Genomic DNA, 14,238 nt, shown 5'->3' with positions numbered 1-14,238 from the left:
TTCATTAAAATTTGACATTTGAAACATCTGTGGTTTCATTAAAAGATGAACATAATGGATTAAACATAATGAATACCCAAACTGAAACAAATACTTTATCAACTTGAATTTGTGTAAGGCCAGTTATGGACTTCCTGGTAAACAAAGAGATCCTGTATGTTATGTGTAAACCCACTGCAGTGCCCTATAAATAAATTAATCAACCAGTACCTGTGCAGCAGCTCTACCTGCATTTACAGCTACTGCAGTGAGCCTCAATACAGTGCTATATCTTCTTAAAATCACTGTAAACAATATGACATTTTATCATTAAAAACTTTGAGCAAAGTAAACTAGTAATAAGACCACGTTTTAATGTAAGTTTCGGTTTAAGTGAAGCGGGTCATGAATTTCGTGTCATTTTAGTCTCTGGTCTAATGGAGCAGCATTTAAATGTGATCAGGAACAGTCAGCAGAGCTTCCTCTGGTTGTCTGTTGATGTTGACGTTCTGCAGAAACAAAACCAGCAACAGTTTAGTCAGAGTAGCTGTTCCAGTGTATTCTCTGGTTCTGGGTCTCATGTTACATATAAACATAATTTCCTGAACAACAACAAATGTAACTTACCGTTGGCCTTTCTCTGTGTGTGTTTACTGCTTCAACATTCAGGAAAAACGACTCAACTTTACATCCTAAAATGACAGGCAGGCGGACGGTTAAAGAACAACTCAAAATAATTACAGCAGTTACACAAAGGAAGACTTTGACACATACCATAAGCAATCGGAGTGAGTTTAAGAACTGTGTGGAGTGGGCATCGTAAATACGGCAGCTCATCTTCAGAAGGAGAAAAAGTTTAGAGTCTGAAAATCAGCACGAGCTCCTGATTGATGATGTCAACTGATGAGTTTTACTTATCGTTACCTGCAGCTTTGTCTAGGAAGTAGGCCAGCAGACAGCGCATTATGGCTTGGTGACAAATGACTAGAACATTCTCCTGTCGTTCCAGCTCCATGATGACTGGCTCTAGTCGATGGACCATGTCATCATAGGACTGGAGAGAAGACAGAGGAGTTGATGAACTACGACAGATGTTTCAATCTTCACATGTTGAATCAAAGTTTCTTTTAAACCAGATGTTCTTAGGCAGCCCCTAGATATGGTCTCCTATTGGACAGTTAAGCTGTCAATCTCACATCGCTTCCACTCATATGTGGTTTATGATATATATCATATGAGTTGACTCTAGCCATTTTGATGCTCCTGGTAATGTTATGGTATTGCTCCCTCTACAGCCTTCTATTGTAATTGTTTTTACAATTACAGTATAAGAGGATACAGAGGATACAGCATGAGTCTCTCCAGCAGATGGCGCACTGGATGATAAATGACAAAAAGTCATTCAAATAATTTTCTACACCATCTATTGGGGAAACGTGGGTATTGCAGGGAAAAATGCAGGCAGAAATATAATGATAACATAAATAAATTATATAATTTGAAAAAGTTTGGCGGGCTGGATTAAAAAGATGAACGGGCCGCATCCGGCCCCTGGGCCTTAGTTAGCCTACACGGTCTACCTCTGAAGCCCTGCAGCCTTTCTCACCTAACTGATTACACAGTGTGATGTGACTGAAGTGCAATGCTCACTTCACCCTTAGGGTAACGGTAACGATATTTGTCCTGGTCTCTCAGTGCAAACTCCTCTGGGAAATTCTCTTGAATCTCTTCGTAGGTGAGCTCCTCACAAACACCCTGAGATGAAGGAGGCCACAACAGTTCATCACACAAACATTTCATTAACTAGAGCAGAGTCCCACTGGACCCTTGCGTGGATCTTTCCGGTCTTTCGTAGTCGTAGACTTACAGCATCTATTTCGTTGAGAGCCTTCCACTGTTCATACTGGACTCCCAGAGCCTCGGCAGTCTGGATCGTCCTCTTCATGTGGCTCGTCCACACCTTCAGGTCCTTGATGTTCTGACTCTTGATAAAGACGGCCAATGCACGGGCGTACTGTGGAAACCAGGGGTTGAAACGATTACATATTTGATCACAGACAGGTTTGCTATGTGTAAACAAACTTTTTTGTGTGTCTGAGGGACATCTATAAATATTGGAGCAATGCTGGAGAGTGAAAGAGTTTTATTACTGCCACCTACTGGATCTAAAAACATCTTTGCAAATCAACAGACAAAGGGATTGACTTCCAAGCACCCAAAAATTATTTTGGGGATTTATTTTGTATTTTTAGGATAATAAGCAATATCCTACACCTTAATATTGATGGCATCCACTCTCCTCGGTCTCACCTTCTGTCCCCCAGGGGAGAGGCCTGAATCACCTCCAATGCGCCCTAACAGGTTGAGCTCACTCTCTCCGTGGCGGCTCAGATAGATTGATCTTGGTGTGACGTGGATGTTCATGAGGTAGTAGACTATTCTACTCTGGATGTGATCCTGGACACGGTTCACCAGGTATCTGCTGCCCACGTCAAAGATCTTGATGTACGAAAGGTTTCTGTTCAAAGTCACAGCAATCATCTGTCACAAATGATCACTTCCATATCAAACTGATAAATTTGATAAAGAATGTCAATACCTGTCTTTCTCATCATCCAAAGACATGTAACTGGCCCTGTAACACTCTATCCGCTGGTTGAAGTCCTCCATGGCTTCTTCGATGTCTCGGTCCACATAATCTGGGCTCCCAAATTTCACTTGCTGCAAAATATTTTTTGGAGATTTTACCAAAACTAACACTATAACAACATGTGAACAATTAAATTACCAAAACACTATAACAACATGTGAACAATTAAATCCTCTTTCTTGGACAACTGCTGGTTACCTTGATGTTCTCTGTAATAATCTGTGGATCCTCACAAATGGATTCAACAAAGAAAACCTGGGTGAAAATAAACATAGAAAAATTAGGTTTTATTCTTCTTCTTAGGAATGAATCAGATCACTCAAAACACAGATGTTTTCTTTTCGAAAGTTTTTTGAACACATAAGAAACGTTTAGGAACAAGGTCATAAAAAAAAAAAATTCCATATGGTACTTGCCTTATAGCCCCTCTCCTTAGCAAAATTCTGGATAATTGCCCTTCTCTCCCGTGTGGTGTTGGTAGCATCAAATACCTATCAGGAAGAGCACAGGTGTCATCAATAAATCCAATATTTATTAGGATTAATATAAAAAAAGACTTGACTAAACTCTGTTTATCAATGAAGAAAACGACATAATTCAGATATAAGATTAAATTTCATAATTAATGGAAATTTCACATCATTTTGATGGAAAATCAATAGTATGTGGGATATTTGTGAGTAAATTTCAGCTGATAACAAACTGCAATTTTCAATAAAATATAATCCATTCCCCCTTCTACAGTGAATATATTATCAACTGTGTAACTGACTTGATCAAGACAGAATGCTGAAAAAATTTAGATTTACAATACAGCCTTATAATGTGATTCTATTAAACAGTCTTGTTAAAGCGTATGTCTTTATCTCAGCCTGAGGGACATCTTTAGTTGTCCTCTTACTCACTGCTACTTGTCCCTGTTCCTTGCAGAAGTATGCGGTAACGTCTTTGAGGGCAGCAGACGCGCAGGCCCTGAAGAGAAACATAGAGATGGTAAGGAATCTGTGAAGTGACAAAAACAAAACTCCAGTCGTCACCTGTGAAAACAATGACTTTACTTGCGGATCTTCATGGCCTCCTCGTTGTCTGGTTTAAAGAACTCAAAGTTCTTGTAGGTCTTGACGGCTTCCCTTCGATACTGGCCCACATTAAACACTGAAAAGAAAAAAAAATAGAGCTGGGAATTGAAGGCTACAAGCTAGCTGTGGATTAATCATGATGGAGATGAATGAACTTTTTTTTCTGTATACAGAAAGACAAATAACAGCAGGTAGAGGTCAGTGTTTCACATCTTTTGATATTTGTGATTAATCCAAATGTCAACAGAAATACTGAGTCAAATTTAGCTTCATAGGGTCAATGGGATTAAGTCGTTGTCCTCAGCAGTATTGATCGTCTACGGTCCTTCGACAGTGTTAGCCATCGTGTCAGTCGTAGACTTATTTACTGCCCTGCCCTCTGTGAGGCTGGTCTGATGTAAACCAGGGATCTGAGCTGATGATGAAATCTCCACAAACACATGCTGAGTATTAAAGTGGTATTTTAATCCCAAGCTGCTTTTGTGAAAGAAAAACTCTCTCCTGAAGTGTGTCGATATTAGAGCAACGATAACTGTACGGACTTGGATTTTTTTTAAAATCTACTGTAATATAAATGATCATGTTTTTCACGTTTTATGAAGAAAGTGAATTCTGCATTATTGTATTATTGCTTTGGTTTGGGTGCTGTTAGAAACTGACTTTTAGTAGGAACTCCGATCCAGTTCAAGTAGCGTGTGAGCTTCTTGGAGATGTAGGTCTTTCCTCTGGCAGGCAATCCTACCATCACGATCATTGTAGGTGAGTTGCAGAACTGTGGCACTGAGGCTGAAAGAAAAGAACAAGCACACACACACAAACAAACAAACAAACACACACAAACACAGTAACATGAAGCTGAATTTGGTGGGAGTGAAGTATAGTGTTACTTTCCTGTGGAAAGGAAACAAGTTGAGAGCATCAGAAACAACCTGTCACAGGATTCTCACAACTGTGGTTTTTTGTTTGTTTGTTTGTTTGTTTGTTTCCTGTGTGAATTCACTGCTTAAATAATCAACTTCTGCATCTGAAACATCTGAAACACCATCACCAAATGTCTTCACACTCTACACTTAACAAAACACAGACGTTTAACGTTCTTCCTCTGATGCTAACACCTCACTTGTACAGCACTTACATCCCCTCCTGCGGTTTAAGTTGCCGCCCATGCCCGGCACCCAGATCTTGAGCAACGGAGTTTGTGTGAGTTTCTTCCGCTCAGAGGTTGGACCAGTGTGAAGAGCCATGCTGAGTGTTAATCAGACGGATGTGAGTGCAAAGTGTGCTCCGCGACACTGCTCAACTGACTAGCTGCTGCTGCTGCTGCTGCTGCTAAGGAAGATGACTGTGTTGTGTCGGCAGCAGGGGGCAGACCTGAGCCCTGGTTGCTTTTCTGCACCCATGTCACTTGTTGTTGTTTAAAGACAACTGTTGAATTCCCCAAAGCGTTGACAAACAGCTAGGGGAACAGACAAATGATCCTGTTGTGGCGACGCACGTGGCTTCTCATATGACGACATTTGACGATATTCACACGTGGGCCAGACGTTAAAAGGCAGCAGAAACACATGGAGACTGTCGCTGAATATGTAGATTATTTGGCCTCTAGAGAGCAGCTTAAGTCTTTTGTTTAAAAATGTTTAGTAGATGCTTCAGTCAAAGACATCCTTCCTAAATGTATATCTACAGTAGAAACCACTTCATTGAGAGATGAGAGATATTATCGGGTGTGAATCATTGTGATACAAAATGAAAGTAGATAAATGAGAATATAATTTTGATGTAAGTAAAAAAAAAGATTATTATGATTCAACACAAATGCACTGACAACAGACTGCATTCACATACTTTGAAGCACTTCATTAAAAGGTATAAGTTATAATGGGCCACTAGAAGTGTATAATATACTAGTTATAATGGGCCACTAGAAGTGTATAGTGGTTTGTCTGGTTTGTGTGTGTGTTTTTTTAATGTGGTCATCACGATTTTTGGTAAAAATGTTTGCCAGCGATTTTATACCAATCAGATGACAGTGCAGCAACTGGTCTGAAATCTGGTGTAAAAAATGTGTTTTGTACTCGGTTAAATGAAACATTTTTATAAGATTCAACACCAAAAGTACTAAACAGGCAGTTTACCCTGTGTTGAGAATAACAAGCTGCTCAGAACCTACTTCATGTTATGGAAAAAAACTCAGACCTTTAGATAATGTGTTGTTGGTTCCGAAAGTTGGCTCTGGTCAAATTGTGCATATCCTTCATGATAAGAGAGTCAGCGTTCTTCCTGTCCCTCCCTTCTTGTGTGGAAAGTGTATCAGTGCACGTACACACCAGCATAAAGAGTATTTTCTGTCAAATAATATCACACTATGATTAATTCATGCCTCCTCTGTTGAGAGAAACCATCTGTCAACAGAGGAGGTGGTTTGAGACACAACCTTTCATCCATCTATAACGTCGTCATGAGTTCTCTCTCCCACAAAATTCCAAACCTCTCTCTGAAAAACACAGACCACAGTTTCATTTCAAAGAAGCCAAAAGCCAAAAAGTGTCGCTCAGGTGAAACTACTGTAGCCTCGTTACAGGTATGCAGCCCCCCTGAAGGATAAATACCAGAATTTCCCAGTGGCCAGTCATAACTTGAAGAAGCCTCTTGGATGAGCGGCGAAAACAAAACAAACTACTTTGTCAAGTTGCTTTCGATGTAACTATTTTTTGGATTAAATGACCTGGATGACTGAGAACCTACACAGACTCACACTATGAGCAAGTTTTACAAAACAGATACAATCAAAAGCCTTCAGCTTCTAAAACGGCATGTTTGCTTAACTCAGCATTCAACATGTGTGAGCTTGTTGATGTTTGACACAACTTCCTGGTCCTGTGGTGTCTGAATGGTTCACTGATAAAAAATAAAACAAAGACACAAAAACCAAATCACCGAGGTGCCCTAGATTATCGTCACCCACCCTGACGTGCGTTGCAGTAAGAAAAACAAGTGGCACAAACGTTACTTCCTATCAGTGCCTACACCACATTGTTTACTGGCAGAATCTTCTTCTTCAGAAGGCATTAAGAACCTACTGCTGCTGCATGGTCAACAGTGCCGTACGACAACACACACACACACACACACACACACATCTTTCAGAAAAATGGTTACGGTTTTATTTTATTGCCATCTCACCTGCGCTGTCACATCTGCGCCGAAGCCTCACATGTTCCAGCAGAGGAAGCTCCATACTGTGCTACGCTGCAGGGAAAGGACCAGCAGAGTGTCTCACAAATGTCCACTCCAACAACACACAGGATAATGTGACTAAGGTTCTTTTTTAAGATATGAAAGTGTAATACCAAAGGACTCTCACCCTCCTCCCCCCTCAATCATGTGAGGCCTGTCTTTACCATGGACATATGATAGCAGCTCACTAGGGCCTGTCCTTTAGTGTTTGCCAGGGACAGAGTTCAATTCATGCACACACAGAGACAGAAAGAGCGAGACAGAAAGACGAGCGAGAGAGAGGGAGAGAGAGAGCGTGTGCAAAGGTCATCCTGGAGGAGTTTGTTGTGGCCACATTTATATTTAATCACTATAATCATAAAAACATCCTGCAACAAACACAAACATTAGCGTTAGTTTAAGACAAAACTAGTTTGCCAAAAGTGAAATTGAAATTCCTATACAAACTAATGCAAATAAAGAAGTGCATTTGAATTCAATGTGATCTGGTTCTGGTCATCTGATCATGATTAAACACAATGCCTCAATGAGAACTTTTTTTATTTTTTTAAATGTAGCTTTCTCACCATGACGAGAGTAAAGTCTGACAGCGGCCATTCTGTCTGTGTTTTACATAAATACTGTGATTGCATTCACTGGACATTACCCTTTGATGATAGTGTGATTAGTTTAAAATCACAGAAAACCAGAGTTATTGTCCTTTAGCTTTAAAGTGGATTTTACCTTTTAAGTCATTTCATTTAAGCAGAATTTGATCATGCATGTGTACTACTGTTATTTATGGGCAACGGTCAACATCTTTGGTCCCTAGAAATTGTAATATTGATATTGATTCGGCTTTGAATCAAATCATGTCACGTCCCCAGTCTAGGGGAACTGGTACGCAGCACAATTTGTAGCCCCCCTCTTTCGCTTCTCATCCCCAAGAATGTGGCCAAGTCTAAAAGTTTACAGTTTTAGAGCAGCATTTTATTTTGTGAGGAAGTGAGGAGACAATGCCCAGCATACAACAAACCAAACTAAACGGGACCAATGGCATTTATGAAGCTATCTACCATGGCGTCCCAGTCCTGGGAATTCCTCTTATCTTTGACCAGTTCGACAACCTTGTGCGTTTAAAAGTCAAAGGCGTAGGTGAGATTATCGAAATCACAACAATGGATGTGGAGTCCCTGACGAGTGATTTGAAAAATATTTTAGACCCAGGAAAAAAATACAAAGAGAACATGGTCAAACTGTCTCAGCTTCATCATGACAAGCCAATGAAACCTGTAGATACTGCTGTGTTCTGGATGGAGTTTGTCATGAGGCACAAGGGAGCTGCACACCTGCGCACAGAGTCATATAAAATGCCGTGGTATTCATATCACAACGTGGATGCGATTGCAGTTTTGCTAGCAATTCTGATGGCAGTCCTTACACTGGTCTGGGTTTTCTGTAGATGGGTTATTCAATTTTTATGGTCGAAGAAGGATTCATCCAAGTCCAAGAGCGAGTAGGTCACTCGACAACATACTCTAAATCATCAGGATTTAGTTCAGGAAAAGAACATAAATGATTGAAAGGAAGCGATTGGGACTTTTCTACATCTGTAGATTTGCATTCTCTTTATTAGAGATAGAGCCAATATTGAAACATTATGGACTTTTCTGAAGAGCAATGTAACACCGTTAAAACAAGGCTATAGTTTAGAATATTGAATGAGTTGAAAATTTTGTAAATCTTTGTGAAAGAAAAAAAATAAACAACTTTAAATTCTGGACTTTTGTTGCTTGATCTTCCTTAATTCTTTTTTTTTTTTGCACAAAACCACCAAAACAAATGTTTTTGTAGCAATCTTTTAGTATTTCTTAAGATGTTTTCTGTTGACAGTCCTGACATAGTGCTAGTTCCTAACACTGGGTTGCATATACTTCTACAGCGAGTCCTCTTTCTCTGGTCCAATCTGTTACTGGTCAAATATCCCTAAGTCTGAAAACAGAGTTTAGAGAGGCTCAAATCTAAACCTCCCCAGGACCTCTGGATTTGTGTTCAGGTTGTTGTAGAATTTCTTGACAATAACCCTGGAATTTAAGTGGCTCACTGCTTCACTTCTAAAACCTTTGAAAAAGCTCTCCCTCTCTCCCGTGTACTGTACTGCAGGAGATAAATTGGGAACAGATTCTCATTCTCTGGATGAGTTTTACACCATGCGTCTTGTAGTGTTTGTGTGCATTGTGTTTAAAATAAAATTGAAACACAGTGTCAGAATAAAGACAACATTGTGTTTTAACATCCCGTTATCATTTAAAGACAGAGTGATTCTTATGCAGTCATATTTATCTTGTACGTTTCAGCACTAAAGGTCAGTTCAAGATACCTTAAGATACTGTGAGTCACAGGCAACATTTGTACTAGAACTTGCGCAATGTGATAACCTTAGATGACAAACAAGCTGTGCACCTGTCAACCCCACGAACTGCACATGTGCCCAAAGAAAACCTGTTAAAGGATAATCTGGATGTTGATGGTGTGGTCAGCTGGTGTGTAGGCCAAAGGTACTGCAAACTTAGAAAGAGATAAAACCCCAACAATAATTTCTGGTTCTGGTTCTAAAACAATCTTAAAGAAACCACTGTGAGGCAGCAGGAAACTTGTTATAAATCTGACTCTGATAGTACAGGACGTTTGGTGCTTTTTTTCTATTACCTTCAAAGTTTAACAAGCCTCCTCTGTGACCAAGCTGACCGTAGTATGACAAGTGGCTGAATCGTAAAAGCTACTTGTTTTTTGCTCACATAGGACTGAACATAAAACGTAGGAACGTCTTATATATAACATCTTTACTTTCAAATGATGAAAAAAAATAATCCAACTGATTTCTATTTCTTATCAGAACCCTGTGCAACCGACTGGCTTAGTAATAACTGGTTGATTTAGGATACACCGACACATTTACAAAGACACATTTTAACAACATCAACCACTCCATATCAACAACTCTCCAAAGGTAAGTGCCAGCAAGGATTAATGAAAAACAAAAGTCAGTTCCAATCCATTTCAATCTGTACTTTATATAAAGCCTCTAAAGATTAACTTAGTTCTGAAACATCACCAGGCAGCATGAAAAAATAAAACAGATGAGTAAAATACATATGGATGAGATTTCATCATCTTGTTGATAACACTGTACTATGAAAGATCCTGACACACTGAAGACAGGAATCTTTGTTGGGAAATTTGGGAGTCTCCCTCTAGTGGTGATTAGCTCAAAGTTGTGTAAATCTGTGTGTTAGAGTGATAGGTCTGGTCAGATAATGATTAGGTATAAATCTGTAATAGGGTTGGGGTGACCAGCATTTCCAAGTTAAAAACTTACTACTACTGATAATAATAATAATAATAATAATAATAATAATAATAATAATAATAATAATAATAATAATAATAATAATAATAATAATAATAATAATAATAATAATAATAATAATAATAATAATAATAATAATAAATACAGTAAAGGCCATTTGACCTAAATAAAATAAAAGCTGCTGTTATATTTTGTGTATTTTTAACTAACAATAATTAGTTATTGATTATTGGAGGAGACTGTACGTGTGTGTAAACGTTCCTTCTGTTCGTGAAATAAAATATTAAGGCAAATACTGAACAAAATAAATGGAATATCATGTTTGTTTGTTTTTTTTTTTCCAGTTCAGTCACTCGACTAGTGATGGTCATTCGTGTCTTCACTACTATTCAACTCAATGAATGATCACAATCAAGTGCACTGACGTGTTGTTGTTTTTTTATTATTCTGCTCTGTACAAATCTGCAGACTGTCTGCTCTCTGTAGAAGTGTTGCATCTTTGAAGGTGTGCTGTAATGATTCCCACAGCTGCTGTTGACACTTTTCTGACATTATTTATTTTGTCTATTTCTGTTTGAGGCTTGGCCGACAGGTGTTTCCTCACAGGCAGAATTAAAACTATCTGAAAAATCGCTAAATGTAGTTTGCTCAGGTGAAATGTTAAACCACGGCAGTGCCCTGACACTAAATACCTGTTTTTGATGTATAGTTGTATTATTAAAAATAAAACCGTAATGAATCATAAAAATAATTTATACTGTAGAACCAGAGTGTGTGTTGAACATGAACCTGGCCATTTACTGTATTTATGTAGTTCCAATGGCTGAGCAACACAGGAGCTAATTCTTATTTTTAACCCTGATGACTAACAATGGATTTGAATAATCCAATTCATAATTTGGTCTTACAGAATATGCGGTTTAATGGTGCATTATGGTAAAAGCTACAGTCACGTACTGCAGCAGCAGTCGGTTTAGGTTTTCTTTCTGCAACTTAATAAGCAATTGTTATGCAGCGTTTCTGCATGCTTCAGTGTACACTTCCAGTACACTTCCTCCTGTACATTATCATACTTTACTGAACCCCTTCACCACAAACATGTGATTTGATCACTTCCTGTGAAGTTTCAGCAAAAGCAGCACAAACAAAACACCTTTTTTATTAACAAACTTTATATATATATATATATATATATATATACATATATATATATATATATATATATATAAATACAGGAGTTTTAAAAAAATACATATACAAATGAATAGCGATGATTCCGTTTTGACTTTAGATGATGGACAGGCGCATGAAAGTGTTGCGAATCTGGTGCAGCAGCTGCCTGAACTTGGCCACTATATCTCCATGAAGGTAAACCAGAGGATTGAGGGCACAGTTTAGACAAACAAGGGCTCGACTTATTTGATTAGCAACGTAGACCCTCTCACTCCATTCATGGCAAATTTTCCTTCTCTCCAAAACTCTTGAGTAGAGATTCAGGTTCTTCAACAAATGAAATGGAATATAACAAACAGAGAAGAGAAGAATCAAAATAAAGAGCAACTTGAGGCAGTTTTGTTTCAGTACCTTGTCTGAAATGTTTTTGGAACAGAGAATGACAATTACATGTCCATAACAGCCCAACATGATCAGGAATGGAATTAGAAATCCAATCAAAGTCCATCCAAGGCTGTAATACAGATAGTCTTCAACAAAGGTAGCCCTGGTGGTGTCATAGCATTGTGGATCGCCGTTTACACGTGACTTTGGGTAGAACATGTCAGGAATGCTTTGAGCAGCCACGAACAGCCACACCATAACTGAGACAACCACAGAGCGCTTGGCAGTTATTCTTCCTAGCTCTGTCATCGGATGGACGATAGCCAAGTACCTGTACACACTGATACAAGTGAGGAATCCAATGGTGCCATATAAGTTCAGGTTGAAGCAGAATCTTGTTATCTTACAAAATGTGGTCCCAAAAACCCACTTATCCTCCATCGAGTAGTACACCACCAGAAATGGCACAGTGAGGAGATACAGAACATCAGCCAGTCCAAGGTTGAGAACAAACACGTTGACGCTCCCTAGTTTCTTCCAGTTGTGCAGCAGGGATTTTAGTCCCCATCCATTTGCGACCAGACTAACAACAAATACACAGCTCAAAACTGGAGGCAGAAATTTGGTCTTAAATTCAAAGCTGATTTTGTTACAAGTTGTGTTATTCATTGTCTTCCACACAGCGCAGATTGATGCTCCAGAAAGGACTTGTCTTGAGTCTGAATCTACACATGCTGCTTTTGAATTTCTACACATGCCAGAACCAGGAAGCTCATGTAATAGGTCGCTGCGTGACTCAAATGTGACGAGCAGGGAGGATACGAGAACACGCAATTGACGGAGGAGGTGCAGTTAGAAGTTGTACTAATACGCAGACCTCGTGTACTTCTTTTGGTACAAATTTTGAATTCTGAATGACTTTAAAGGGTTTTAAAATTGAGACTTCCACTTTACAAATTCATAATTATAATACTAAGTGCAAAGTTACAAACACAACCCACAAATACCAACACACTCTCACTGACACACACACACACACACTGTAGAGATATGTGTAGAGATATACAGTATATACTGTACATAAGAAAAGTAGGGCATATCAGCATACAACAAACCAAACTAAACGGACCCTGCTCTTTCCTCCAACAAACAAAAGAAAAGAAAATACTTTTGTTACAGTTAAGACCCTGTCCAACATCTTGAACGTTCACTGAATGAATGTTTTTTGATGCAGCTGTGGCAGAACAGAAGCAGGGAGGAGCTATTTCAAATCCTGGGAGGCTGCATTTTACCGAGAGGAAAAAAAAAACAAAAAAACAAAAAAACAAAAACCAGGCAGAAAGGAAAGGTCAGGGGGCACTTGTGGTTATACAATCACGAGGGCTTTAAGCACTGTACAAGATAACCAAAAACACTGAGTTTTTCCCTGTGTGTGTGAAGACGGTGAGACTGTGGTCGACACAGTTAACTAGTTTGAGGTAAGTTTTTGTTTTTTTCTTCCATCTTTTCAATGATGACATAATTTAATTTATACCAATGCAGAAATGTAAAGAAATTGACTTAAAAAGATGCAATACATTTAGTATTGTGTAATTTTTCTTGCTGCTCTATTCAGATTAAAATGTGCATTTCAACTGTCAACCTTAACCATTTTACACCTGGAGATTTATTTACAACAAGACTTCCTGCCTTTCAGTGAAGAACTTGGGACAGTGGTGCTGCATTTATGAACCAAATACTTTCTGAGAAACAGAATCCCCAGAGTTAGTTTTCACGGGGGAACTCAGAACCTCTAGGAAAACAATTATTGTCTGAACCACAAAGTACTGCTGAAGTAAAAATGTATTCACCTGCTGTTATTTAGGAAAGACACAGGAACACATGTAACAGTTTAGTTCACACGGCCGTTACATGTGCACATGTCATCTGCTTTATTATATTTTTGTGAAGAAATGTAAAAAATGTATCTGATGATCAAACATATTCTCTGACATGAAGGAAACAGCACAGTGCTTGGAGAAGGAGTGACAATAAAAATCAAAATACCGACAGGTTCTGCAGGTCAAGCAAAAAAACTAAAGGCTATCCTTTTCCTTTTTTAATGTTTTAATGTTTTAAACAAACACACAAAAAAAATAAAAAAAATGTTAAAGTGATAATATAATAAAGCAGATGATTCAATTAGATTAGATTAGAAGATTCCTGGACCTTATCTGACCCTGTTGCAACACGAACCAATCCAAACACAAGAAATATAAACAAAGCAAAGGTAACAATGTTAGAAATTAACTACATTAAATGGGCAGCAAAGTTCAGCGATAGACTGAATCTAAAAGTCATGCTCGTTGGCACCGCTGGCAGCCGGGGTGGGGGGCGGGGGGGCAGGG

General features: G+C 38.7%; 2 protein-coding genes across 5 annotated transcripts; both read right to left on the bottom strand.

The window, feature by feature from the left end:
- Positions 1–16: 16 nt before the first annotated feature.
- On the bottom strand, positions 17–7,207 carry pfkfb1 (6-phosphofructo-2-kinase/fructose-2,6-biphosphatase 1). 4 transcript variants are annotated; one of them, XM_008318967.3, is made up of 15 exons: positions 7,073–7,207; positions 6,892–6,957; positions 4,369–4,494; positions 3,688–3,784; positions 3,535–3,601; positions 3,046–3,120; positions 2,828–2,884; positions 2,579–2,700; positions 2,290–2,497; positions 1,847–1,993; positions 1,630–1,734; positions 904–1,033; positions 754–816; positions 607–671; positions 17–488 (listed from the first exon to the last, which is right to left on the bottom strand). In XM_008318967.3, the coding sequence occupies exons 2-15, from the start codon at positions 6,944–6,946 to the stop codon at positions 429–431; spliced, it is 1,377 nt and encodes a 458-aa protein (XP_008317189.1). In that variant the 5' UTR covers positions 6,947–6,957; positions 7,073–7,207; the 3' UTR covers positions 17–428. The 4 variants fall into 4 exon arrangements, with proteins under 4 accessions (XP_008317189.1, XP_024914895.1, XP_008317188.1 ...); XM_025059127.1 differs by having other exon boundaries at positions 7,059–7,184; XM_008318966.3 differs by lacking the exons at positions 6,892–6,957; positions 7,073–7,207 and adding an exon at positions 4,844–5,601.
- A 4,294-nt stretch (positions 7,208–11,501) lies between these two features.
- LOC103385216 (P2Y purinoceptor 1-like) lies at positions 11,502–12,592 on the bottom strand. Its single transcript, XM_017035701.2, has one exon. The coding sequence runs from the start codon at positions 12,518–12,520 to the stop codon at positions 11,582–11,584; it is 939 nt and encodes a 312-aa protein (XP_016891190.1). The 5' UTR covers positions 12,521–12,592; the 3' UTR covers positions 11,502–11,581.
- Positions 12,593–14,238: the final 1,646 nt, after the last annotated feature.

This window comes from Cynoglossus semilaevis, chromosome 10 (genome assembly GCF_000523025.1).
Source record: "Cynoglossus semilaevis isolate Cse_v1.0 chromosome 10, Cse_v1.0, whole genome shotgun sequence".
NCBI lineage: Eukaryota > Metazoa > Chordata > Actinopteri > Pleuronectiformes > Cynoglossidae > Cynoglossus > Cynoglossus semilaevis.
This window is presented reverse-complemented; position numbering and strand designations above follow the sequence as displayed.

Excerpts from the sequence above, each read along its gene's own strand:
- pfkfb1 (XM_008318966.3), bottom strand. The coding sequence starts at position 4,952 with ATGGCTCTTCACACTGGTCCAACCTCTGAGCGGAAGAAACTCACACAA. Across the intron at positions 4,495-4,843 it reads CTTAAACCGCAGGAGGGGAT|CCTCAGTGCCACAGTTCTGC; the intron begins GTAAGTGCTGTA and ends CTTTTCTTTCAG. Across the intron at positions 672-753 it reads ACTCACTCCGATTGCTTATG|GATGTAAAGTTGAGTCGTTT; the intron begins GTATGTGTCAAA and ends CTGTCATTTTAG.
- LOC103385216 (XM_017035701.2), bottom strand. The coding sequence starts at position 12,520 with ATGAATAACACAACTTGTAACAAAATCAGCTTTGAATTTAAGACCAAA.